Source organism: Neolamprologus multifasciatus, chromosome 1, assembly GCF_963576455.1.
Source record: "Neolamprologus multifasciatus chromosome 1, fNeoMul1.2, whole genome shotgun sequence".
Classification (NCBI taxonomy): domain Eukaryota; kingdom Metazoa; phylum Chordata; class Actinopteri; order Cichliformes; family Cichlidae; genus Neolamprologus; species Neolamprologus multifasciatus.
The window spans coordinates 712,833-738,778 of NC_140439.1; the positions used below are offsets into that span (position 1 = coordinate 712,833).

At 40.4% G+C, this 25,946-nt stretch overlaps 1 protein-coding gene across 2 annotated transcripts in view; it reads left to right on the forward strand.

Annotated features, from left to right (window-relative positions):
* The window catches only part of samd4a (sterile alpha motif domain containing 4A), a 62,968-nt gene extending 38,016 nt beyond the window's left edge, over positions 1 to 24,952 (forward strand). The window contains exons 4-13 of one of the 2 annotated variants that reach the window (XM_085166067.1): positions 214 to 501; positions 1,826 to 1,935; positions 2,718 to 2,804; positions 3,950 to 4,196; positions 4,295 to 4,380; positions 4,892 to 5,010; positions 5,596 to 5,797; positions 8,000 to 8,126; positions 13,211 to 13,294; positions 19,291 to 24,952. In XM_085166067.1, coding sequence (XP_085022193.1) covers positions 214 to 501; positions 1,826 to 1,935; positions 2,718 to 2,804; positions 3,950 to 4,196; positions 4,295 to 4,380; positions 4,892 to 5,010; positions 5,596 to 5,797; positions 8,000 to 8,126; positions 13,211 to 13,294; positions 19,291 to 19,319 — 1,379 coding nt within the window. In that variant the 3' untranslated portion in view covers positions 19,320 to 24,952. The remainder of the gene's footprint in view (positions 1 to 213; positions 502 to 1,825; positions 1,936 to 2,717; positions 2,805 to 3,949; positions 4,197 to 4,294; positions 4,381 to 4,891; positions 5,011 to 5,595; positions 5,798 to 7,999; positions 8,127 to 13,210; positions 13,295 to 19,290) is intronic. The other variant, XM_085166077.1, reaches the window with a different exon arrangement.
* The last annotated feature ends 994 nt before the right edge of the window (positions 24,953 to 25,946 follow it).

Here is a 25,946-nt window from a genome sequence, read left to right on the forward strand (position 1 = left end):
TAAGGTCTGGGCTCAAGTCACATATTGATTCAAGTCAACTGTGGTGGTGTACACAGTCATTGTCATTGTCCAAATACATATGGATTAGAAGCCTATAGATCGCCAAAATGTAAAGAAAATGACTTCATGTTCAGTGTTCTTGAACACAGGAGTGCGTGAACTATATAATGTTCCCAGTCAGTCTGAGTGACTAGTGGTGTTGTTGGTTTACAGTCCTTACAAGTGGAGGTGGCAGCCAACAGCACAGTCCCTTAAAGCGCTCAGTGTCCCTCACACCCCCCATGAGTGGCCCCAACAACCAGCCTCTGGGTCACGCATGGCTTTCCCAGGAAGATCTTCGGACTGCTAGAGGCCCAGCCCCAGACCACGCACCTCTCTCTCCACAAAGCAGCATCGCCTCCTCTGGCAGTGGAGGCAGTGAGCATCTGGAGGATGCTGGTTTAGGAGGAGGTTCAGGTCTGCATCGCAGTTCCTTTCATGAAGAGGGCAGTGGCATGAGGGGTGAGTAAGAAAGAGACCTGTTCAATATTCGTGACCTACTGGATTATGGCAAACATTGGAGTGAGGTGGCTGACTCGCAGTCGAAATGCGCATAGATGGATAACAGTTTCAAGGGAATAAGGAGAACTCCCGAAATAGCAATGCCAACTCTGGGACAGAGTCACTAGATATTGGATTTTAAGATAACTTTATAGATTTAATTTCCAAGAATCAAGAGACAAATTAAGATGTCAGAACTAACCACTGATTTTGAAGTCCACACTTGCTTTCACAAAAATGAAACATGAAAACAATTTATCAGTGAGGTTAAATGGGTAATGACAGGCTCCCCTATTTAGATCAAAAGTACTCTCCTAGGTTGACTGATTTGGTGGGAATGAGTATTGAGACAGACTAGGTTCAATACTATAGTCAGCCGAGCTTTCAGACATTCACTACTACCGGTAATTGGATGTGATTCAGGTGGAAGAGCAGGTTGTCCACTAATCAGTCCCACTATATTACAATATTAAAGTGTCTTTGGCAAAGAAACTTTCTTTATTTACATCACTTATTTTCTTTTGGTTCCTCCATCACTGATATGGACCACTTCTATGAGGAAACTTACGACTGTCTGCTGTTTGTGCTTTACAAGCATTCAGTAAAAGGGCGTGGCAAGTTGTTAATCCAGTCGTGCAGTTTGTGAGAGGAAGCAGAGGTCAGAACTAATGACCTTATTGACCTTACTCTGAGGCAATCACTGTCTGCACAGCATGAAACCCTTTCTGGTCGTCTGGGTCTTTTTTTTTCTTTTGAAATGCAGTCATTCAGATAAATAGGAATGCAGTTCTGACAGTTTTTATTGATAGTTCTAAGAGAACAAACTGTCATTTGTAAAATCTATTTTAGAGGGTTTTATTTTTCAGTTGTCTGTTGTTGTTGCTGTCATAGTCTAACAATGAAATACTGCATTACAGACTTGGTTTTGGACTCTTTTATCACATTATTCATGATTCAGCTAAATTGAAAAGTGCCAGTGATCAAATGCTCTCAAAGACCATCAAACTTTGTGTAATCACAAGCCACATCACACCAGGCAGAGTAGGTGGAGATTGAGGGTGGGTTTTCGATGTGCCTTTTTGGTCTCTGAACTTCTGCAAATCAGTCCTCAAAACAGGCAAAAAGTATTACATATTTTAGAAAAGAAAAAAAGCTAAGCCAGCAGCCCTTATTATTCTACGTTAGTACAAAGATGTGTCAGCAATAAGCTTAACATCCTCTGTAGTTTGACCCATTTGTTTGGTTGTCTGCAGCCGTGATTATGTGATATGTCTTTGTCCCTCAGATGTTCCTGCTTGGCTGAAGAGTCTCCGTCTCCATAAGTACGCCGCTCTCTTCTCCACAATGACCTACGATGAGATGATGGCACTGACTGAAGAGCAACTAGAAGCACAGGTAAACACATGTGCACCCACGTACTTGTAGACAAAGTGAGCTGATGTAGTAATAATTTCTACAATTAGTATAGCTTTTATTCTGGTCACATTTTATACAGATACCAACTTTATATTTGCACAGTAATTCAGAAATTGCTATTTGTATGCAAGGCAATAAGTCTGTGTTTAAACACAAACAAACAAAAAATAGTAGATGAGCATGTACCTCTGGGACATAGGGCCCAGAATTGCAAAAAGAGAAACACGTTAATATCCTGGACTACAAAATCAGTGTAGTCTACGTCAGATCTACTCAAGTTTTACACCTGATAATGTTGTATTAAATGGTACAAGACATTTAGTTCTTGATGCTTGTGTGTAAGGACATGGATAGGCTATTCTGAAACAGCGGATGTGGCTAAAATTAACACAACTCCGTCCACTGGGAAGTTGCGTACTTCCTCCAGGTGCTGCTAATTCGTTTTTAGGCTGAACCTAATGAAGTGCACATTTTCACTGAGATGTTGTGAACAAAATGTCCAAGAGGAGTCATCATCAACAAAAATTTCCAATCTCCAAATGAAAGACTAATGTAGTCTAAACCAACAGAGCATTTTACGTAATGAGAATCTGTCCTAAAAAGACAGGCCTAACTCATGTTTATTTAAGAAATAAGCACAAAACCTCTTTCCATTTGGAAAAACCATATCACACTGTGTTTGTAAGAGAGCTATCATTGCATTAGGCCTGTATTGTGTCAATGAGAAGAGATGTTTGATGCCAAACTGTTTCCTCCAACAGAAAGTCACTAAAGGAGCACGGCACAAGATCGTTATCAGCATTCAGAAGCTCAAAGAGAGGCAGAACCTACTCCGGAGCCTGGAAAAGGTCAGAAGGACTACATGTTGCATCCAGTCCACCTCAAAGCTTGTTGGTGGTGTTGGTGTTATGTATCTGAGATGACAGCTAAGGGAACACCTAATCCAGGAAAGAGACTTTTGGGCTCCTAATTTAAACCCGTCTGCCTCCCCCACCCCTGCACTCTTTCATTCAGCCTTCAGAGCAAGACAATGACGCTCAAGGGCACGCCACAACTTCTTGAGGCAGCTAAATTCAGGCTTAACCTTTCCATTAATGATTCCATCAATGACGAATCATTTTAAAAGCATGTTACTGTTCATTTGAAGAGCTTGGGAAACAAGACACCTGCTGCTCGGTATTTTGAGTTCACACAGACTTGTCTACTGCTTTGAAGTGTGTAGGCTGATATGACGTGTGTGGACATAGGTGAAGGAAATTAAGCTGTATTTTTCCCTTTTTTGTACAATTTTGAACAATTTGCTGTGTGATGATATGGTGGAGTAAAGCATACTTATCAGAGAATAAAGTCACACTCCCTCTATCTGTGTTCTAATCTGAGCTTCTGTGTTTTGAAGCCAGACACGCCTTGCGTGCGTGTTGTTGCATGTGAGTCCTTCTGTTTGAAACGGTTGGCTAATTATCATAAAAAGAAGAGAGTGAAAGTGAAAGTAAAACTGAGATGGCAGGGTGCAATCTGGAGCATTTGGTCAGTGCTCCTGAAGAAGAAGAGCACTTATTAGTCAATTGATTTATCCAAATCTAGGTCATTGGGGTAGGATTTTAAGCAGCACCTTCCTGTTTGCTCCATCTCCACCAGCTTGTCTTCTCTCAGCTGGCTTCAGCTGAGAGATGTGATCTCTTCAGCGTGCTTGGGTCTGACCAGCGTGTCAGAAGCTTTCTGATAATAGCTTAAATGAAACGTGGAGGGAGGTGTGTCTCTTTGTTTTTGCTTGAGATGCTCATCTGCTTGTGCAACATCTTGTGATTCTGAATTTCACACATTACACCTTAAATATTCATTATCTAGGTTAGAATTGGCACACTTTTACATAAATGTTTTTACATAGATGTGGTCCCCGCAATGATACAATTCTTCTGTCACTTCATTAGATTTTAGGATCTCATCTGTAAAGTAAAAACCATCTTTACCTGATGTCATTTGCTGCCACCAGGATGTGTTGGAGGGCGGTAACCTTCGTGCCCCACTCCAGGAGCTCCACCAAATGATCATGACTCCTATTAAGGCTTTCAGTGGTGGCGAAGAGGCCTCTTTGCATCGCCCTCTGCTGACCCCGGAAGGCAAAAGCGCCGCACCTGGCTCCCACCTGAGTGGGGGAAGTGGAGGAGAGGCTGAGTCTGGCACCAGTGTGATCGCTGAGGGGGATATACCTGGTCAGTTCACTCGTGTTATGGGCAAAGGTGAGCTCCTCACAACAACACACAATTGAGATTGATTTCTGGGGCCAAGGGATGAGTTGGATTTAATGTCTGTGATTTCATATCTGTGCCATCCACAGTTTGCACACAGCTGCTGGTGTCAAGGTCAGACGAGGACAACATCAGCTCCTACCTACAACTCATTGACAAGTGCCTTATCCATGAGGTAGCCAACCCCTCCTTTTGATGTTTATATCTGATAGTGGTATCAATTCAATGCAATTCATTTTTCCCCCAAATACCAAAATAAATTGTCAGTCAATGAAATATATCAGCAAATAGATTTTATAGTTGTTCACCGATAGTTAAAATAATGGAAGTTAATTATGTGTATTACCAATATTAATGTTGTTTAAAGGGATTAGCAGCACAGGATATTATATATTTAATATTAATACATTTGAAATTTAGAACAGTTTAACTAGTAATAATATGTCTAATTAAATGAAATGCAGTTGTCCAATTAGTCCCTGATCTGTTATTTACTTACCATAAATAACAGATCATTTCTAGTCACTCTTTTTCTTTGTCTGTTAAATGTCTTGTGTTTTTGCCTAGCATCATTGTGCTTTGGTGTAAATGTGCAGTGTGACATGAGCCACACTGAGCCATGTTCTTCAGCAGTAATGCTTCACTTCACCCCAGATTTTATAATCCCCATTCTCCCTTGTTCTCAGTCCTTCACTGAGACGCAGAAGAAGAGACTGTTGTCATGGAAACAACAGGTCCAGCGACTGTTCCGGTCCATTCCGAGGAAAAACCTGCTTGACATTGCAGGGTACCGGCCGCAGAGGAGGTACGCTCACAGATGAGCAATAGTCTTAATTTTCCAGTGGTATTTTCTGTAATAAAGACAGTTGAAAAAGTTTGACGAACTTTGTTAAAACAATTTTTTAAAAAGACAGACTTCTATGTGAAAATGATTAAATAAGTGGGAAGCAAAAGTTAAATGTGTTAAAATTTAGTGGATAATTTTTACACAAACTACTTTATTTACGTCTAACTGTTAAAGAATTAATGTAGACAACAAAGAAGCCAGTTCAAGTTAGGTTTGAGGAAAAACTGTTCTGTATTCATGTGCAGTGTTGTAACTTTGGGATGATTATACTCTACTGGACTGAATTACTTCAAACTAGCATATGCATTAAATGTCAATTTAAAACTACTTTAGTCAAGTGAAATTTGCATATAATGTTTTTTTCTATCTATCCAGCAGCACAGCTTCCTGAAAATGGAAGAAAATTAAAGTTGGCATAATTATTTTACAAAAAAATTCTTCTGTGCTTCATATTATTTAAATGCACAGCTGCTGTTCTTTTTAACATCCAAACACCTTAGACAATACTCGCCTCTGTACAACTTTTGTTTTGTCCTGTCGCAGCCGCTTTGGCCAGTCCAACTCTCTCCCTACCACTGGCTGTGTTGGGGGCAGTGTGTCAGCCAGGAGGAGCCTACACCAGTTCCAGATGCCCTCCCGGAGTTTGCCAGGTGCCAGGCTGGGCCTGTTGGGCAGCGGGGGGCTGCTGGGACCCACACCTCGTAGCTCCAGCAGCACACCCACCGGTCCCAAGCAAGGAAGACATGTGAGTTCAAATAAGCAGATTGTTTGAACCAGTTAGCAGATATGAGTCATCAAATGGGAAGAGCAGGACGCTTGAATGTCCAGTGGACAACAAGGACACATATAGGAAGACCAGCATATAATAACCAACTTGTATTACCAGTATTGTATAATCTGCAAGGTTATCAGCTAATTTGTGGGTATTGATCATCTTCAGTTAATCTGTCCTTATATTGTGGATTAGCTATCACAGTTTCAAAATATTTGAAAGCTTTTTTTTCTTTATAAATGTAGAAAATGCAGGTTTAATGTTTTTTGTTTCAAACAAAATATTAATCAGTTGTCTCATCCCTAAACTCTTCAAAGCAATTTTTTTATTACTTCCACACACTGGGCATGTTGAGGATGTTTTGGTGAACTGAGAGGTTCTTATATAGCGCTATTCTACTTATTCTGAGCAATCACAGCGCTTTCTACTACACTTCTTATTCACCCAATATAACACCTACAATGCTTTTATGTATTCCTAAGCCCTTTTTGTCTAACATTCACACAAACTCCCACTCCAATAGATGGGCGACAATCTTGCCTAAGCATACTTTGACATGGACTGAACAACAGGGGATTGAGTCGCTAACCTCAGCATGCGCTACCACCTGACCCACAGCCCCTCGCAGTGTTCCCTCTCTTTTCAGCAGACTTGGTTTATATAGATTCAGTCATATTTATGTTTACAATATACTACAGCATGTACTGATTCCTTAAGTCTGACTTCAATAAATACTAAATGGGAGTTAAATTGTGTGTTTAAAGGGACTGTGGTGAATGGCAGTGGTGTATGTGACTGTACAAAGGAACATTTTGTAGTGCATAATAATACATTCCAGGATGTTTACAGTACCTCGGGCAGCAGAATTCCTTCTTCAGCATGTATTCTGCCTGAAATAGTCTTTTTATTCCATGACAAAGAAATGCAGGGTGAGGAAGAGTAACAGTGGTGGTGGTGTCTGGCAAATGAAGTGAGGTGGATGGAACTCATAGGCAGGTCACCCCACATACCAGAGGCTCTGCGTCAGTGCAGAACATTGAAACAGGAGGAGCTGTGGAGCTGTTTCAGGCCCATCCTGGCACGCTTGTGTCTGGGCTGACCCAGTTCATTGGAAAACTTTCTGTCCCTCCTTCTCTTTCCCTCCTTCTCTCTCGCTCTCTCATCCTTTACAATGGGAGGAAATACCTCAGTTCCTCTTCGTCACGCTGGACCTTCTTGTGTGTGAATGTGCAGTGAGAGGAGAAGGAGGGCGGGTGGGGAAATGTGTGAGTCATATTTTGGGAGAGGTAGCCGTGCCGTTGAAGGAGGAGGGACAACAAGCAAGAGAGGGAGTGTTTAAGTGTGTGTCTATATATATGTAAGAGAGAGGGGGCCAGTCAGAGGCAGTGAGAACAGTGCACAGGCATTTCCTGTTTTTCCCTGGCCTGCGGCGCTGGAGGGCCGGGGGTGGGGGTGGGTGGGGTGGATTGGTGAGGGGAGGGGCATGTGGCAGTGCTGTTGGGGGTATAATGGGCAGGTTACAGTGAGGAATTCACGTGGTGAGCGTCTGAGACTGTCATTAGGTGTGGGCTAGACATTCAGACAGGAGTGTGGGGAATGAAACTATTTAAGAAGTTGTGGTCTTACATGAGTTTTTTCAAGCTTGCACATTTCATGCATTCATGTTTTTGGTCAGTGAAGGTTTTAGCCAAAGCGCTGATGTGGGAAACGGTAGGGAAGTTGGAGCAGAATCTTTGGTCTTGTAATTTGTGCATTGAATCATAATGAAGAAATGGGATTTTGCCTATTTAATCTTAACTACGTAATCCACAGGCCAGTGTAAGTTCTGAAGTCCATGCTTATGGTCTGGTACTGTTCACTTCAAATAAAGCAGGAAATTCTCAAAACGAACTTTCCTTGTATCACAAAAAGAAAAAAAAGAACAACAAACATTTGTCATGCACCCCAGCTCCACATTCATTTGTAATAATGTGAAGTTATAAATCTTTTTTTCCCCCTTTTTTTCTGGCAATGTGATAGTGATCAAGCAGAGTTTTGGTGAACATTTCAGTTTACTACATTTTGACAGCAGAAGCAAAAACTTTTGTACAAATTTTAAACCCATTTCCACCAAGACTGAGACTTTGGATATCATTGCACATTCTCTGCTATGTAATCTTGAAATGTTCTCCTCAGGGTCCATGGTTTGCCAATCCTGGAGGAAGTAACAGCATGCCCAGTCGGACCCACAGCTCCGTGCAGAGGACACGTTCCCTACCAGTTCACACCACACCACAAACCGTGGTCACGTTCCAACAAGCTGGTAAGTAATGCCGGGACACACTTATATTTACTTTAACTAATTACAACACTAACATTTGCTTAAACACTTTGGAACTGGCAAGAATGCCGGCTCATTCATTCATCTGCATTGATGACATCAGCGTGGTATCTGCTGACAGTGGGGCAGCTAGAAGGAGTCACACTTCAGGGACGGGCTGAATAAAGTAGAATCCCCCAACTAAATTATATGTGTGTTAGAACAAGACAAAGCTACATAACTATCTTCAGGCTTTGAACATGCCAGCTAAGTGGTGAATGTTGGCCTTAATGCAGTTGTAGATCTAAACAGCTGTACATGCAGCCTGTTAGATTTTTTTTCTAGCCATTTCCTACTTTTTATTTATTTTTTTCCCCACACTGTTGCTGCTGCTCAGGACTTTCTGGAACTTTGCCATCTATGCCTATGCTGTTTGTTTTTTGTTTTTTTTAAATGATGCTATTACCGTCTTCATTTAAACATGATACTGTTGCCAAGCAAATCAACACTCAGTTATTTATGCCACAAACAGCAGATTATATGTATGAGCAGGAGAGCAGAACGAGAGCTAACATCTCAGCAGAAGTTCGGGCAGGTTCCTCTGTATAGGCATTTGTCTGACTCCAGACCTGAGAGGCTGTTGAAGAGGGGACACACATCTCTTGTTTTTCCCTCATGGGGTATCAGAGGTTACTAGAATATAAAACGGAGTGCGAAATTAAGTAATTTTTTCCTTGAGCATCAAATATTATGGGTTTCACAAAAACACTGCTGCATGAAAGACCCTGGATCTCATCATTACCACTCACTGTTTTCAGATGCTTCCTGGCAAACAGAGCCAAATTTAAGAGGGGCAAGGAAGGAGGGGCAGCACTTGCTGCTTTTATTAACAGCAAATGGTGCCACCCTGGTCACATTACCATGAAGGATCATTTCTGCAGCCCACATATTGAAGTGTTAGTAGCGGAGTTGCATTATATTACATACCCAAGCAGTTTTTATCCTATTTTGCTGGTTGATTACATTTCTCCTTTCACATGCTTGTCAAACATGGCTTATATCATCAAGTCTGTTACTGTAAGACTACTCTCTGCACCTGTGTACTTTCCCCATGACTTCTGGGGACTGAAATGAAGTGACTTTGTTCCAATTTCACTCAGTTTGTGGACTTCACTACCAAGGGACACGGGTCCCTGCTCTGTGCTGACATTAAGGCTTGCAGCTCTCAAGGCAAAACCTGGTCCACCATCAGCCCAGGCACAGACCAGTGTAAATGCTTTCACTTAGCACAGCTGAGACTGTGAAGAAGTGGTCTGAAGGCCCATATGTTTCTTCGGCAAAATTGTTTTTAATGCACGACCATAGCTGGACTGGCCATCAGGGTATATCTGGGTCAGATATAAACCAAGTTTAGATGTAGTTTATTTTCATTGTGCTGACTTTTTACAGTCAGTTACAGTAATTCGTACTACGTACTAGCTAGCATTATGGAGTTTCTACAGCTGGGTGGGTGCTATGATGTTACTGATAGTGAACTTTATTTTATTCATAAGGTTAGTTAGTAGAGTTGCCAACTGTCCTGTTAAAAAACTGAATCGTCCCGTATTCAGGGAAAATATTGAGCTGAAAAGAAACAGTTTGTCCCGGACTTCAGCTAGAACAGGGGTGGGCAACTCCAGTCCTTGAGGGCCGGTGTCCCTGCAGGTTTTAGATGTGTCCTTGAACCAACACAGCTGATTTAAATGGCTAAATTAGCTCCTCAACATGTCCTGAAGTTCTCCAGAGGCCTGGTAACGACTAATCATGTGATTCAGGTGTGTTGACCCAAGGTGAGATCTAAAACCTGCAGGACACCGGCCCTCGAGGCCTGGAATTGCCCACCCCTGAGCTAGAATGAAAAAAGACACAAAGCTGAAGTTATTCTGTGTCTTTACACTGCAGCTGCCTCTTCTTTTCTCATTCTCTCCCCCTCCTTCTCCTGTTGCTACTTCAATCATGAAACTGATCAATGATCAGCTGATTGGCTTTTCTCTCTTGTTTGTTTATCGCCCACTTTACGCCAGAAAGCAGAAACCGGCGGATGTCGCGTTAAACAACAGCAGCACGTTTAAGCTTGATCAGCTGTTGTTAGAATTTTTTTAATATTAATTTCTAGTATCAGCTGATGTTTGCTGGAGCCACAGCTGTAAAAGCTGCTGGTCATGATACCGGTTTGGATATGTGGTGAGAGGGAAACATGAAGACGAAACCAGGAGATGTCCTTACTGAATCATCACAGCTGAACAGGTGATGGAGAAACAGGTTCACCTTTTAGGTGACATGAATGAGTTGAAGGGAAGTTATGAACTGTTTCTGAGAGACAAATAACACCAGGATCCTTTTCTAAGCAGCTGACAGCTGGTAGCTGTGCAGGGGCGGCTCTAGCAAAGTTTTGCCAGGGGGCCAGGTAGGGCATTAACATGAGAATAACTTTCTTATTCTCATTTAAAATGTCTTGCTTTTAATAAATAAATATCTGAATCTTACAACCAAAGTTTTTATCTGATGTAAAATGTTGGTATATGTATGATTTCATACATATACCAACAAGACAGTGTACATCACTGTCACAACAGTGTTTGTTTTCATTCAAAGGCTTTATGGCTTTTCCTATAATACCTGGTGGGCCGATTTTTTTTTGTCCCAGTCCAGCCCTGGGCACGACACGCAGTGAATTAATCTGAGAGGGTGCATTAAAAAATAAATGGCCGGGCCAGCGGTGCACATCGCAAATTAATTCGCATAGACACATTAGTTGTGCCGCTTCTTAATGACGGTATCTTAGCTAACAACCCCAATTACCAGATTCAACTTGTAATTGGCTAAAAATCACTTAGCCTACCGGTGAGAGGGACGTTGCTAGCTGGCAGCTTTTTCAAGCAATGTTGAAATTTCCACATTCCGACACTTCAAATGCTTCAGGAGCTGTCCGCTCAGCGCAGCATCAGCACCACGGAAATACACGGATATCTGGGAGACCAGAGATCACATTAACATGTGTATCGCTGTATTAACAAACATGCCATATAGGTCCAGTTCTTTTTTTCTTATCATTGTTGTGAGGAGACCATAAATAGCATTTGCTTTTTTTTGTTATACAGTTAATTTGCTGTTATGGAGTTCTTGTTATGGATGAAAAGTGTCTTTTTTGTTTCAAAATAGCTGATAAGTATTCGCTGATAGCTGCCAACATCTGCGAACAAATATAATTCTACAAAGTTGTTCTATGTAGTGTGTAACTGTTAATTTAGAGTGTTATTAAATTTATTGCTAATACAGTCATATGGCACATTGACTTCTGAGGAAATTTTAGATGGCACTCATCATCAAAAAGGTTGCCGACCCCTAGTGTATGCCATCTTCTTGTGGACACCTCTGTCATTGTACAAACTATCCGCTGTTTTCTGAACTATCCCTGGGTTACCAAACACATCAAGAAACTCCTGAGTGAGACAAAGAGGGTATTTTGTTCAACTCCAAATCCATCCAATAAAATGATACTCCTAACACCACAAACCCTCAGTGCCCCTCAGCTGTGTGTCATACCCCAGCACTGCTTTAACCTAAGTTAACAATCTGAGCTGGGACCTGAAGGCCCGCCTGTAATGTCCATGTGTGCACCAGTCACCGTAACCACGGGAGCCAAGCAAAGTGACCTGTAGTAGCCTCTGCTGATTGCTACTTGTCACTAACAGTGGACAGTAAAAGGAGGGGCCATGGCTAAGCTTTAAAAGCACTATCCAAGTACAGAGTATTTACCATTTCTATGGACAAGCTGTGACAGAAATATCCCTATTTTAGAATGAAGAGGAAAAACAGATTTTAAAAAGACCAAAGGAGAGGAGCAAAATTAGGTGGAGGGAGAAGTTGAGGCTATGTGAGAGAGGAAGAGATGGAGCCTGGGAGGGAGGAAAGAGTCAGAGGAATCTCACAATGAGGCTCTTTGTGCAGTGAGTGCGGGGCTCCCTGGCCTGCTTTCCATCCCTCTCTCACTCATTCACTTTCTTTCTTAGATTCCCCTCTCTCTGTTTTCCCCTCCTCCCCCCTTCTCTCCATCTTTGACAACTCTGCAGAGTCATGCACACATAAGTTGCTCTCAAGGGTGATTAAAGCTGTGTCTGGCCAGGGTAACTGATGTGAAAGGCTATACGTCCCTCACCCCTCCAACCACACTCTGTCTGATGTGCCTTTCTCTTTACCGACATTTGAATAAGGTTCCTCATTAAATGACAAAAGTGGTGGAGGATAAAGAAACAAGTGTATGTTAGATGATTGGATGTTTTTATTTTTTCTTGTTTCCAGCGTGTGTTTGTGTAGCTGTAAGTTTGTACACAGGGGGGTTGGTGGGGTGTGGGGGAAGAAGGGGTGATGGTAGGGATTTGGACCCTATAAATAGCCCAGTGCAGTCTACTGGGCCTAACTCTGTCTCTCTTTCCACAAGAGATTTTCACTGCCTAGTCTGTGTTGGAGACTGAGCTAGCCTCTTAAGCCCCAAGGGGTTTCTGAGCTTCGTGCTCGAAAATGCAATGCCCAAATTTAATTGATTATTTCTCTGCAATTACAAACTCTGTGCTTACAATCTTGGTATCAAAATAAAGCTAACACTTGTGAAATTTCATCAGAGGTTTAAATATTGAAGCAGATATTACTGTGTCAAAGTTACTGAGACTGGAACACAGAAAAAGTAAGTAGATTTTATCCTCGCCTAATTTATTTATTTATTTAATTTTTTTTTTTTTTTTGCATATAACCCTTTTAAAAATATGCCTCAGATAGATAGAGCGATATAGTCAAAATCTCTATCGTTGGCCAAATTTATATAGTTTCTATCGTATATCGTTTATATCGCCCACCCCTACTGCTAGACACAAAATTTGCTAATACACAGGCCCTTGGGTTAGCATGCTAAATCTGCAACATATCTGTCTTTTTTTTTTTTTTTTTTTTTTTTAATAAATTGCTTCCTTCAGGAAGTCAAGTTGTCATCTGTTTGTGCTCGATGTTTTCACTGTTGTTCTTGATTTCAATATGTTTTTGTATCTGCACAGATCTTCAGTTACCAGTGACAGAGCCAGACATCAATAATCGCCTTGAGTCTTTGTGTTTGAGTATGACCGAACACGCCTTGGGAGGTATGTTTTTCACCGATCCTCATATTTAACTGTAAAATACAATGCTGTGATATGAAAAGCTTAGTTTGGCTGAGGACAAGAAGAAGACCCTTTTATAAAGAAGTGCTCTAATAAGCTGCATAATCAATAATATAACGTTGCCCAATGAAAGCTGTGAAATTTCCAGCGCAGCATTATGAGCTTTAAGGGAAGGTTTAAAGTGGATTGTAGTTGGTGGATGCAGTGGCTGTCAAAGTTCCCTGTTTCTCCTGTGATCTAAAGAAGCGCTTAATGAATCCAATCACAAATTTTCATGAAAGACATTTTAAGCGGCTCAGTTAGCTGGAGTCTTCTTACTATGTTCAGGTCATGTTCTGTTTTTGACACAGGAAGCAGTAATCAGTAACCTGTTTGTGTGCAATATTATCTATTCTGTTTCTATCATATGAGAATTGGAACAAATAGTAAGCAGCACACTTTTGCTCTTTCTCAGATTCTATCAAAGTCAGATAGCTGGTGTCTTACTATGGCTTGATCTCCTCAATTGATTTTAACATTGATGTAGGACCTGATTGACCCCTCCCAACACTGTTAGCTTTTAGAGCTTTAGATTTTGACTCCAGACTTGTTGGAACACAACAAGGATTTTTCAGATGCTTTTGATTTTGAAGTTTGAATCTGGCAAGATATGTCCAAAAAATGCTAAGTTTGGAAACTGACAGCGACTCTGCAGTAAAGTCAAGTTAATTTAAGACTAGGGAGATAAATGGAATAACCACAGTATTTACAAAAAAACAAGTTTTAGCAACAGCTTTCGCCAGTGTATTATCAGATATGAGCTGCTGAGCAATTTGGAGCGATGTGACTTTTTGATCCAACTCATTGATTCCGGAACTGTGGGCCACAGCCTCCTAGTGGCCTGCTGAAGTAACACAGCTGTGCTAGAAAATGTTGTTTACCATAAATTGTTATTTTTTATAAGGTTTCAACATTTTAAAATAAAAAAATATAAACATGTTGTTTATATAATAAATAAACAACATTTAGTTTTAGTGAGTTGGCAGTCTGAAATTCAGGGATGGCTGATCTAATCAATCAATACTGTAGTTTAGCATGCCAGAGTGTTGCTGTAAACATTATTTTTAATTGATGCCTAATAATACATGTAAACGCATAAAAAAGTTTATAATGATGTGGCGCTTAAAATGCTGATCTTAAAAAAAAAAAAAAAAAGCCATGTCTTGTACATTAAATGAGCTTGTAAATGTGTCAGTACTGTACAGGACTGTAGTGGATGAGACCTTAATCGAGTCAGACTGTTGTTGACCTGGTTGTGGAAATTATACTCGTATGTACAGTGAGTTTTAGTCTCGTGGCCAAAACTCAGCTGAAGTGAAGACAGTGCTTCTCAGTCCTCAGCACAGAACGATGAACAAGTGTTGCTTTATGCTGCTGTGTGTGTATGTGTGTGTATGTGTATGTTTATGTTTAGGTATAGCAGAACTGGGTATAGCAAAACAAACGAGTGCATCGACCTTTAAAAAATAAATAAAAATGCCGTGTATATCAGAATTTTTATCTCTTTTTTTTTTTCCTGTTTTCTGGACATAACTTGGTAACTTAACTCAAACCACAGGAAGTGACCTAAAATGTTTGATGGCATATGGAAAAATATTCTGACTTCTGACACACAGATGGCCTTTTTTAGATAGCCTGGACTAAAATGAACTTTGATTAAGCTGCCTCTCGACAAGTGTTTCTTCTCCATTTGTCATGATGTATATTCCCAAACTGCACAAAGTAAAATTGGACTATAAAAATGCAAAAGTGTACGTACTTCCATCAAGCTGCTTAAGCCAGTGTTACTTTAACAAGCCCAGGCTTAAAGGGCTTTGGGTCAATTATAAAACAAAATTCAAGGATAGCTTCACCGTCATAGTTTTGTTTAATGCAGTATATTCTCCCCTTTGCGACACTATTAAACAGCAGCATGCGAGGACATTAGTCCTAACCCTTTTTCTCCTTTTCTTTTTTTCCTTCTCGTGGAATTAGAAATCTCCACTGCTGTGCAGCTTGATAACGTTTTCTTCCTCAGCCAAACCAGCAGCAGCAGGTGTCAGACTGTTGTTTTCCTCTGAAAGGCTCTATCAGTATTTTGACAGATGTGTTGTTTTCTCACCATGACAGTGTGGGCCCTAGCCCCCTTGCTGTTCACCGAGTTAGCAAAGCTTCATGCTTTCAGTTCAAATGAGATGACATCATTATTCATATTATTCATAGCCCAGAGTCACAAGCTCCACTACACAAGTAGCCGGATCAGAATTAGATTTGGTACACATTTTGTTTTTTTTTCATTTAGTGGAGGGATTAACAGGATGGAGGGGCATAGCTATGTGTTCATAGCTAGCGTGGTTTGATTGTACTGATTTCTATGGTGTCACGTTCAGAAATGATAGAGAAATAAATTCTCTAGAATTCTGTAGACTTGTGTGAACTGGTCTAGAGAATGAAATATATTATATATATATATATATATATATATATATATATAATTTCCTCTTCAGTCCTTTCCAGGGTTCGTATGGGTGCTTGAAATCCTTGAAAATACTTGAATTTTAATGTTGTCTTTTCAAGGTTTGAAAAGTGCTTGAATTTCAGATGTGGTGCTTGAAAATGTAACTGTATTTCATTCACAATAAATAACTATCTGGTTGAATAGTTTTCTTATCAGATAGAGAAATAAAATGAGTCGCAAAATGTAAAAGCAAAATCATTATTATATACATGATTATATACTGATACATAACTAGCTAACTTAAGCCTTTCTGATTAACCCTCTGGGGTCGACGGACCCAGAGTCTCCATTTCAACTTGGGTTGAACGTGCGGACTTCAAACTATATACTAGTTTTAAAATTGTGTTGATAAGCCATGTAAAACCGATGTGTTTTTTTTTTTTTTTTTTTCTGAATAAGACAGTGGCGTTTACTCCGGGAAGAAACGGTAAAAACTGTGTTTTCTAAGGAGAGCGCTAGCAAACTTGCTTGTGAGTGAAAAAAGAGAAAGAAAAAACACTCCTTCCCTATTTGTGGAAAAATGTACCATGTCGACCAATCAAAAAAATGATATGGCAACATGTGGCATTTGGTTGTTTGGGAAGAGGGGGAAGATTTAGGAGTGACCGGCGAGAGAGAGTGAGTGAGCGAAAGAGAGAGAGAGAGTTTTGATACGTGAGAGATTTGTGAGGTTTACCGTGTTTGGAGTCTCAAGTTAGTGTGTTGTCTTGTGTAGTTAGTGTGTAGTTGTTGTTTTGTTTTGTGTGTCAGTTCTACTAGTGATCGTCACAGTTGCTGCAAAAAAGCCACCAAAGGCAGATTGCAGTGTAAACGCTGAGTGACACACCTGCTGTCAGACCTGCAGGTTTATCCCTGTGCTGTTCTCATCTGTGTTATAATGGACACAAACTATTTTTTGGAGTTGCATAAATAATTTGTGTGCCTTCTTATTTGACGCAGAGCACCTGATTGTTCTGTAAATAGTTTTAAATGGTTATATAAAAAAACGTCTGAGCCTTGGCTGCATTTTTAGGTAAATAGTACCATATAACTTTGTTGTTTGCAAAACTTATGCATATTTTTTAAAAATGTACAATTTCTATTTGTATTTTAAGTTATGAAAATGATTCATTAAACATGCTTGTGGTTTTTACAGTCAAAAATATCACTTTCTACTCGTATTTTAAATTTTGTCTGAATTTAGATAAATTGTGCTGATACAGTTTATCAAAATGAGTAAATAACAGATTGGCAAGATAAACAGTTTTTAAAGGTGAAATATAGAGGCCAAATCAAAAGTAGTCAACAACGGCCAATTACACCCTGAACCCCAGAGGGTTAAAGGCTAAAAGCAAAGTTGTCACCAAGTACTGTTTTTGTGTGTATTGCTGCAGCTTTTTTAAGTATTAACTTGGTGCCTTTGGGTGAAATAATGGCAATATGAGGGACCGAGCCATATGGTCACAAAGAATAGCCACTTGTTTCTGTGCTACCAAAGTTCCCCGGCTTTCATTCAAAATGTGTTTATGGTCAGCACCTGCACATTAAACTACTTAAACAGTCAGTGCTGTTCTCCATGCCTGTCTGACATGATGTTATTAGCACAAACACTTTAAAGGTGATCATTTAGGACTTCAGCAATAATACAGACAGCAATGTAGTTAGCAATAAAACAGTTTTATTGGGAATTAACTTAAAAAACAAACAACAAACAAACATCTGTCTCCTATTTTAAGAAGCATCAATATCTGATGAGAAGACTTATTTATTTCCTTTTTGGGGGTTTTTCAGCAGGAGAAGAATATCTCTAACAAGTTGATTTGTTCACATTTGCGTAAACTCAAAATGTGCGTTTTGAGTTTATACACTATGTATATAAGGCAACCGTTTCCTTTTGCAGTATTTTTGTGTGGTGCGTTTTTCTATGTCTTAACAGAAGGGGAGCAAAGGTGTCTTTTCACATGGTCGTACTGAGGTGATGCGAATTGAAACATGCATTGCGTGTGGGGGGTGTGCTGGAAAAGCTTGAAAAGGGACCTTGAAAGTGCTTAAAAAGTGCTTGAATTTGACCCTGAAAAAGGCGTAATAACCCTGCCTTTCACACTCACTTTAAATTTTAGGCAGGAAGACAACTGAGACAAGTACAATGAAATTACATCAGCCCGTCACAAGATACTTCTGTCCAATCACAAAGAAGAAAGTTTCCCTAATGGTTCCTTATTAATGTAATGTCATGTTTTCTCAAATATTGTGTTTCCTCTTTTATTATTTCGTTTTGTGTTTTGTACTTTAGGTTTAGAAACAACCTAAACAACCGTGTTGTTTGGAAAATACGGCACACTTAAAATCAATGCTTTGATTTTTCTGAAAATCGACAGTGCCCCTTATAATCCCGTGCGCCTTATGTATGAATTCTGGTTGTGTTTACTGACCTCGAAACGATTTTATGTACACAGCGCTCAAAAATCTGTCAAATGTTTTAGTGCGACTTTGCTAAGCTACGAAGCTGCACCGCTTGATGGATTGTCGGAGCATTACGGCTATCGTAGGCAGGAGCCTCGCGGAGTGATACGTACTGTGCTTCAACATAACATTACGGTATTGTGTGTATAACCTCTTTTAAAGCTTTGTGGATATTATACATGGTTATGCTGAGGATATGTCGGCCAATTTCCACTGGAAATGCCTTTTGGTTAAACTGTCAGCAAGGAATTTGCACTGTTACATTTTTATATAACTTTAATGCACAAACAGCTGCTTGTTTAAGTGAAAATACATAGATTTTTCTTTTTTGATTTGTTTTTTTTCTCACTAATAAAGTTGTGGAGTCGTAAAGTATTTTGTCTAGTGTCAATTATATCGTCAGTTATATCGTTATCAAAAATTTTCAAATGTATATGGCTGTTTTAGTTTTATGTATTATGTGTTTTATTTATTTATTTTTGCTGTTTTCTGTTATTCTATTGTTTTAACTTATTTTCTGTACAGCACTTTGTTCCTGTGCTGGGTATTTTAAAGTGCTTTATAAATAAAATTGGATTGGTATATCGTGATAAATATTTTTGGTCATATCGCCCTGCTCTACCCTACACTAATACAGAACAAAACCAACCATCAACCGACCTCCCATGAGCAAACACCTGGTAACAATGGGAAGCAAATCTTCATTTCAACAGGAAGAAACCTCCAGCAGAACCATGCTGAAGGAGGGGCAGCTAGCTGCAAGCAGAAAGTTAATATTTAATTTTCTCATGTTCCGTTTTGTGTCTAATTCATAAGCTGAAGTTTATCTTGGCAAACTTTGGTGATAAATTGGGAACAGGAAATGGTAGTGGTGGAGGCCTGAGGAGTCATGACTGCCTTCATTTGCACATTTGATTCCACAATCACTCTGTCAGGGTTAATAACGTAATTGCTGACTTAAACTGTGATGCCTCTTCTTCTCTCTGCTGTTCCTGTTTAGATGGTGCAGATCGCACATCAACAATATGAGCTGAGGACCTGAGTGAGAGCAGCAGGACGGCGCAGGTTTGGGGAGCTCTCTCACAATCACCTTGAGGTCACCAGCCCTTTCGTTCCCTCTCCCTGTAGCCAATGGTAGAGCTCAACCAAAGGACCGGGCGGGATCCAAGATACACTAGAGAGCCGACCATCAAACGGCTCATACAAGCTATCAACGGGCTGGAAAAACACGCTTCCTGCTCAGGCAGCACACTCACAGTCACCTGTATGTGAGTGAGGAGAATGGAAAGCACCGAACGCGACCTGGAAAGTGTGTGCAAACTTTCCCCCTTGTTCCCACCCCCCACCCTGCCCTTCCCATGGAGAGGCCAGAAGCAGTCCAGTTAGCCTCAGCAGAAGAGAGATGCTGGGCTTTGGATCAGGGCTCAGTGAGACTTTCTCTTGCCCACATTGTCTGGTCCCTGCACATTGACCACAGTTTGTGGCATCTTTCAGATCATAACAGTACCTCACACCCAAAACATGATGAGATGAGCAGAGCCACAGGGATGCAAAAAGGAAGCTTGAGATTTCCCAGACTGGTTTCAGCAGGATCACAGTGTCCAGGATGGTTTCTTGGAGAGCTCAAAAAGGCTGCTTGCTTAGTACTGGGTGGCAACAAACATTTTTCTTTCTATTGTATGTATTTATTGTTTACATTATGATGCTACTTTCAGAGGGTACAGAGACATTTATGAATTTCAGGTATGATTTACATAATATATTCTGTAGAGCCTTGGCTTTCTACAAGCTTTACTTCCCACGAGTAGCCATCACATTAGTTTACAACCAACATACTTATTCTTTATTTTGACAGCCAACAACAAAGATATGTTGGCCTGAATATTAATGGAGAGAGAACGAGATGGGAACTTGAAAGAGATGGAGGTAGCACAGAGAGGGATACGAGGAAGAAGGGGGATGTGGAGAGAGACACAGAAAGTAGTAGAAGAAAGAACCAAGCTGAAGTGATATTAGAAAGGGAAGAGGATGTTTAAAGGAGAGAGACATCAGAGGCAGGACCTTTGATTAGCTGGAGACGATGGAAGAAGATGATGTCACGTCTGATCGTGCCCTTAGTCTGTTCGTGCAAGTGAGTGTAGCAGTTCATCCACAGCATGTACTGTATAAATGTATGTTTTTATACATATAAATATATATATTGGGAGATTAATAAGTCAGTGGGATCTGTCTGCATGTTCAGATACTGGGAGTTAGTTATTTTTCTAAAGCAGGGGAATATGCTTAAGCTGCATGTTAAAACTAAAGGAAGATTGTGAAATTTAGAGTGGAGAAGGTGTCGGAAGCAATGGGAGGCGGATTTAGTTTCCACTCAGATCTTTTTTTTTTTCTTTTCTTTTTTTCCTTTTCATGAGAGGATTGCAACATTGGAGAAATGAAACACTGTCAATCCATGAAGGGAAGTTTTCCCTGAGATCTCATTAGTGCTTACCTCCACCTGCTGGCCAGTTGCAGTCATGGCGGGACAGATGCTGAAGTCCAGGGAGACGCAGGCACTAAAGATGCCAGCAGAACAATAAAAACTCATGGGTGAACATTTGGGCAAATATCAAAGCTGGTTGGTTGCTTGTGTATCTTGGCCTTCTGTCAGTTCTGTCAGTGCAGGCCTCCATCATATGAAAATATTTTTGTTTTTATTCTAATCTCATGGTTATTCTGTGTCTTAATATTTATCCTTAGTTGCTTTGTGCCTGGACTCTAGACTTTATAGGATTAGGTTTATATTGAAATAAGCTGGTTAGGTTAACTCCTTTCCATGCTGCTTTCAACCCAGCATGCGAGTCCTCAACCTGAAAGGTCAGCTTTGAGGTTTATCATTATTATTATTATTATTATTGTTGTTGTTTAGTTTATTAGTTTCTTGCAATTCTGTCATATTTCCTTTGTATCCTGCACTTGATATGATAATGTGAGACACTACAATCCAAATGTTCAAGGCTCGAGCAACGATGCTTTGCTTTGGAGTCGGATCAAACAGAGCAGACGGACACTCGTTCTCGACTGTAGCGTTACAGCCTTGCTGGACAGACAGACTGATGTTGAGAAGCAAAGCACAAAAGGTGGCAACGATAAACCCAGAGACAAAAAAAAAGCTTCTGATGCCTCTCATTGACCTGTCTAAAGGTTGGAAATACCGCCTGATCTGAAGTATCCCACACACACAGTTCAGTGGCCATACAAGACTTTGTGCATGTTTTAGTTCTTCTTTCTTTTTTTCTTCTTTTTAAAAAAAATCACTTTTCAAATGTTTCTCAAACTTTCTTGGAAACATAATCTGTTGATTACGATGGCATTAGAATCAGAATGACCCGTTTCTGGCCAATAACAACTAGCAATTTGAAATCTTCAGACTGGTTTCTGATTTGATTAGTTTAACTAATTGCAAAGGTTACTTTCCGTGCTTTTTAAAATTGCTGTCCATTGCCATTAGTTATATCGGTCACTACATAAGTAGAAATTACTGGTATGTTTGGGAGAATGGAATTTAAAAACACTCTCTGAGTGTGGGACTTTATAAAGACAAAAACATGCATAAATTCTGATGTGGTACCTCTCTGCAGCCCATCCTCATCCTGGCCAGCTGAACATGGCTTCAGATCTCGTGATGGCAGCTCAACACTGCAGTCTGGATCTGTGCACACACACGACCAAGTGTGTCATTGTTTGTTGGTGCCCCTCACTGACGGGCAGCATCAGGATGTCATCATATTCAGACTCTTTCAGTGTCACTGCCATATGAATCAGTACTTAAAGTAGAAACTACTATTTATTCTTTTTTCCTTTCTTTTTTTGTTGTTGTTGCAGAGGTGATGCTCACGTGGGTGTAATATTATTTAAAATACCATATGTATTAACATGTTATGGCTGGTGACCATAAGTACATCTCAAATATTAACATAGTTATTGTGGACTGTTTTTTTGTTTGTTTGTTTGTTTTTGTTTTTCTTGCTGTTGATGAACTACGATATTATTTGTATCTGTCATGTCATGTTAAGATGTTTTGGGGGGTTTTTTGTTTTGTTTTCTTTTTTTAATTTGAAGCCGAGATCAAGAACTGGTCCTTCAGATACACCAATCCATGGTCAATTAGAAAGTGTTGTTGTAGTGTGTGTGAGATCAGGAGGTAGATGGGTCCATTGCGGGCCTTGCAGGCCATGTCTTTCTTTGAGTTCTGTTTGGGAGAGCGAGGCTTCAAAGTTTCTGCGTATGCCGCTTGTAAAGGTGGCATTGCTCTACAGTTTTCTCACTGTGGACAAATCTAATGAAAAGACCCGAGACCACAGTCGACCATGTATCAGTCCAATCATCAGTGCTTTCTGGCCATTTCCTGTCTGTGGCACACAACAACAACAACAACGACAACGTACACACACAGTAAGATGGTATACTTGGAGTGGGGTGCTACTTTTATGTGTTACATGCATTGAGTGAAAATGAGTGGCGTGTTTGTATTTGTGTTGGTGGCTGTGCAGTAGTGCGGCTTGCTTTATGGCACAGAGGAGGCGGCTGTGTGAGGATTTGATGGTCATTGCTGGGGGTTTTGTTTTCTTTACATGAGATGCGTTCGTAATGAGAAAAGTTCTGCAGTCAGTCATGTAATCAAAGGGATTATTAGAAGGGCTTTTTTGTCAGTATTTTTATGTACTTTTATATCGCTGTGCATTATTTTTTTCCAGAGTTATGGTTTTGAATTTAAAAAGTGCCATATTTATATGAATACTGACTGACAGCAAGTTCGTGTGATTTTTGACAAAGTTGCGCGGATTGTATTTTGAGCACAGAGCAGCATGGCAGGCCTCCACTTTCTGCTCAGCGGTGGTTTCTTGCAGCGTCTGTGGGTCAGAAATACAAGTGTGAGGACAGAGGGGCATACCTGTGAGGGATGATGGCTCTTCACGTCAAACCAAATGCTTTTCCTACATGCATATCAGCTCTGTGGGTGTCCAGGAAGGCTTCTAGCGCTGTGCCCACTGCAGTATTAACAGCTAGATGACGCCTTGATATTCCAAAAACATTTAATGTACTTTTAAGTCAAGACACGTATGCTGTTTTTGTATCTTTTATTTCTGTCATAGATTCTGCAGTTTAGTACGGTTTTTTTTTTCTTCTTCTTCTTCTTTTTTTGTAAATTCAGCAGCATCCATTCTGTTACAAATTGTTACCGCTTGATTGTGCGCCTTGTACTTCATTTAGTTTTATTTTATCAAAGAGCCGATGTCCTGTATTGACTGCAGGCTTACATATATATTTGACAAAAGAATATTGTATGTTTAATAATGAAAACAAAAACCACACGAAAAGACAAAAAAAAGAAGGAAATACAGGAAGAAAAAAAAGGAAATGGAGAAAATTGAGCGGGGTGTAATTTATATTTTAAAACTGCATGCACAAGGCTGGGAAAGTCATATTTAGAATAACAAAATAACAAATGGCAGTGCCTTTTTCTTTTTTTGTACTCGAGACATTTAGCCCAAATGTAAATGGTTTTATATGGACTTTAAAAACTGTAATGATACAGGATGAAACTCGCAGCAGGTGTGTGAGGTCACGTTCACACTGCAGCCCTGAAATGTCAAAAGTTCACATTAAGCTCCCCTTATATTCATGTACAGGTGGGTAAAAAACAAAAACAAACAAACATTAGCTTGATTAACTTGCGAAATCATATAGTTTTATGTTGTGTCCCCCCTTATATTTGACACTCACTGAGGACTTTTTGGTTGTTAAAAATCTGATTTTTACCTGGCTACAGCACTGATCACTGTCCATATCTGTGATATTCAGTAACACGTGTATGTAGAACTGCAGCTGACTGCTAGTTTTAACGCCACTTAATTATATCATTACTTGTTTAAAGGGACAGAGAACAATATCCAGAATAACGCAGTGATTTGTCTCACTGTGACTAACTATGTAAAACCAAAGACACTCTGTTCACTGTAATGGAAGAGCTTGGTGCTTCCTGCTACCTGAGGCATGAGTTCTGATGTGTTGGATCCTCACCTGGTGGTAACACGGCGTATGCTCACTCATGCAGTGATCCATCCCATAGACTACCAATATATATATAAGATGTTATTTACTAGATTCCACCTTGCAAACCCTTTGTCCTGGTCAAATTCCTCCTTTGAGCATTTGGTCACATTGGGCCAGCCTACTCTCTTCTCTCCTGACATGCTCTGTTCATTTGAAACACAACTGCAGTCTGAAGTGCCGATGCATAGACTTTGATTGGAGGAAGGAGACCGCTCCATCTGATTATTAAGTTAATGCAGCTTCCTACATTTAAGCTGCTTTCTTAAAATAAATGTGAGGCACGCAGGGTGAACGTGAACTCGTCCGCTCGTCTTGTTTCTGTACTCTGTAGGTACTTCTTAATGCTGAATGAAGTTAAGAATTATTCTGGTCTCAACAACAACAACAAAACGTGTGAATGGCTGTGTGACAGTGAGAGAGAGGGTCTGTGTGTGTGTGAGAGAGAGTTTTAGGATACATTCAAGTATTTTTAATGTGTCTTGCTGTACTTCTGTTGCGATGTACCAGAATGCTGTGACTTGGCATGCCCTGTTATACATTAAAAAAAGAAAAGAAAAAAAGAACAAGCTGCAAGTTGTCCAGTGTTTTTGTACAAGTGCTGGTTAATTTTAGAGAGGGGGGGGGAGAGAATCTGTCTCTAGTCACAGTGTCTTCTACAGCTTCTACAGAAACACACAATCTCAGGAGTCCCAAGCTTCATCATTTTCTCTTAGTAAATCTGATCCGTTTGCTAATGTTCCAAAAAGAATGTCAGTTTTTCTGTATAAGTGCAAAGGCAGTGCAACAGTGCGCACATATATGATTACTGTGACCATTACATGTTGCCAAAATGACAACCGTGACATTAAGAACAGAGTACAGCAATTCAGTATTTGCAGTATGCCATATACAAATGAACATTTGTATTACAGTCTGTGGTGGAGGTGTGGTCTGCAGAGGAGGGGTGGCGCCGGGGAAACTGGCAAGGCAGATGGAAGCAATTCAGTAATTATGCTCTGTGTCAGTGATGCCGGGACCTGGAGGAAGAGGGGACAGGTGGAGACGACTGGAAAGCTGTCAGAATGAGGGAGTGAGACACTGAGAAACACACATTTTGTAAATAAAAACATGGTCATAACCTCGCCAAGTGTCTGGGGTCGCACAGCTCAATGCTGTCCCATCCAACTATGAGCACTAGGAGCTGGTTTGAAGCTCTACTGAATTTAGACCTGCGGTCAACTCCAACTCCTCTTTACAAATGGGTAAAACCTCAGTGAAAACTCAGAGACCTGCTAGTCTGCTGGAGCATGGTGCACACACTCTCTCACGCACACAAAAAAGCATTAAGCAGTTCAAATCACTCAACCACAAAAATTAAAACTGATTCATGAAGTTATTTTAGTAACTTAGCTATTTCTGTCCACAAAGTAACATGGGCAGCCATCTGGCCTGACTGGTTGGGGGTGAGGGGAGGAAGAGAGAAGACAACACCTAATGGCATGGTGGAGAAGAACGCTCAGTGCATCACAAGATATTCCCAAACAGGCTGAACTTAAAGCGTGTCAGGCATCCCCTGACACA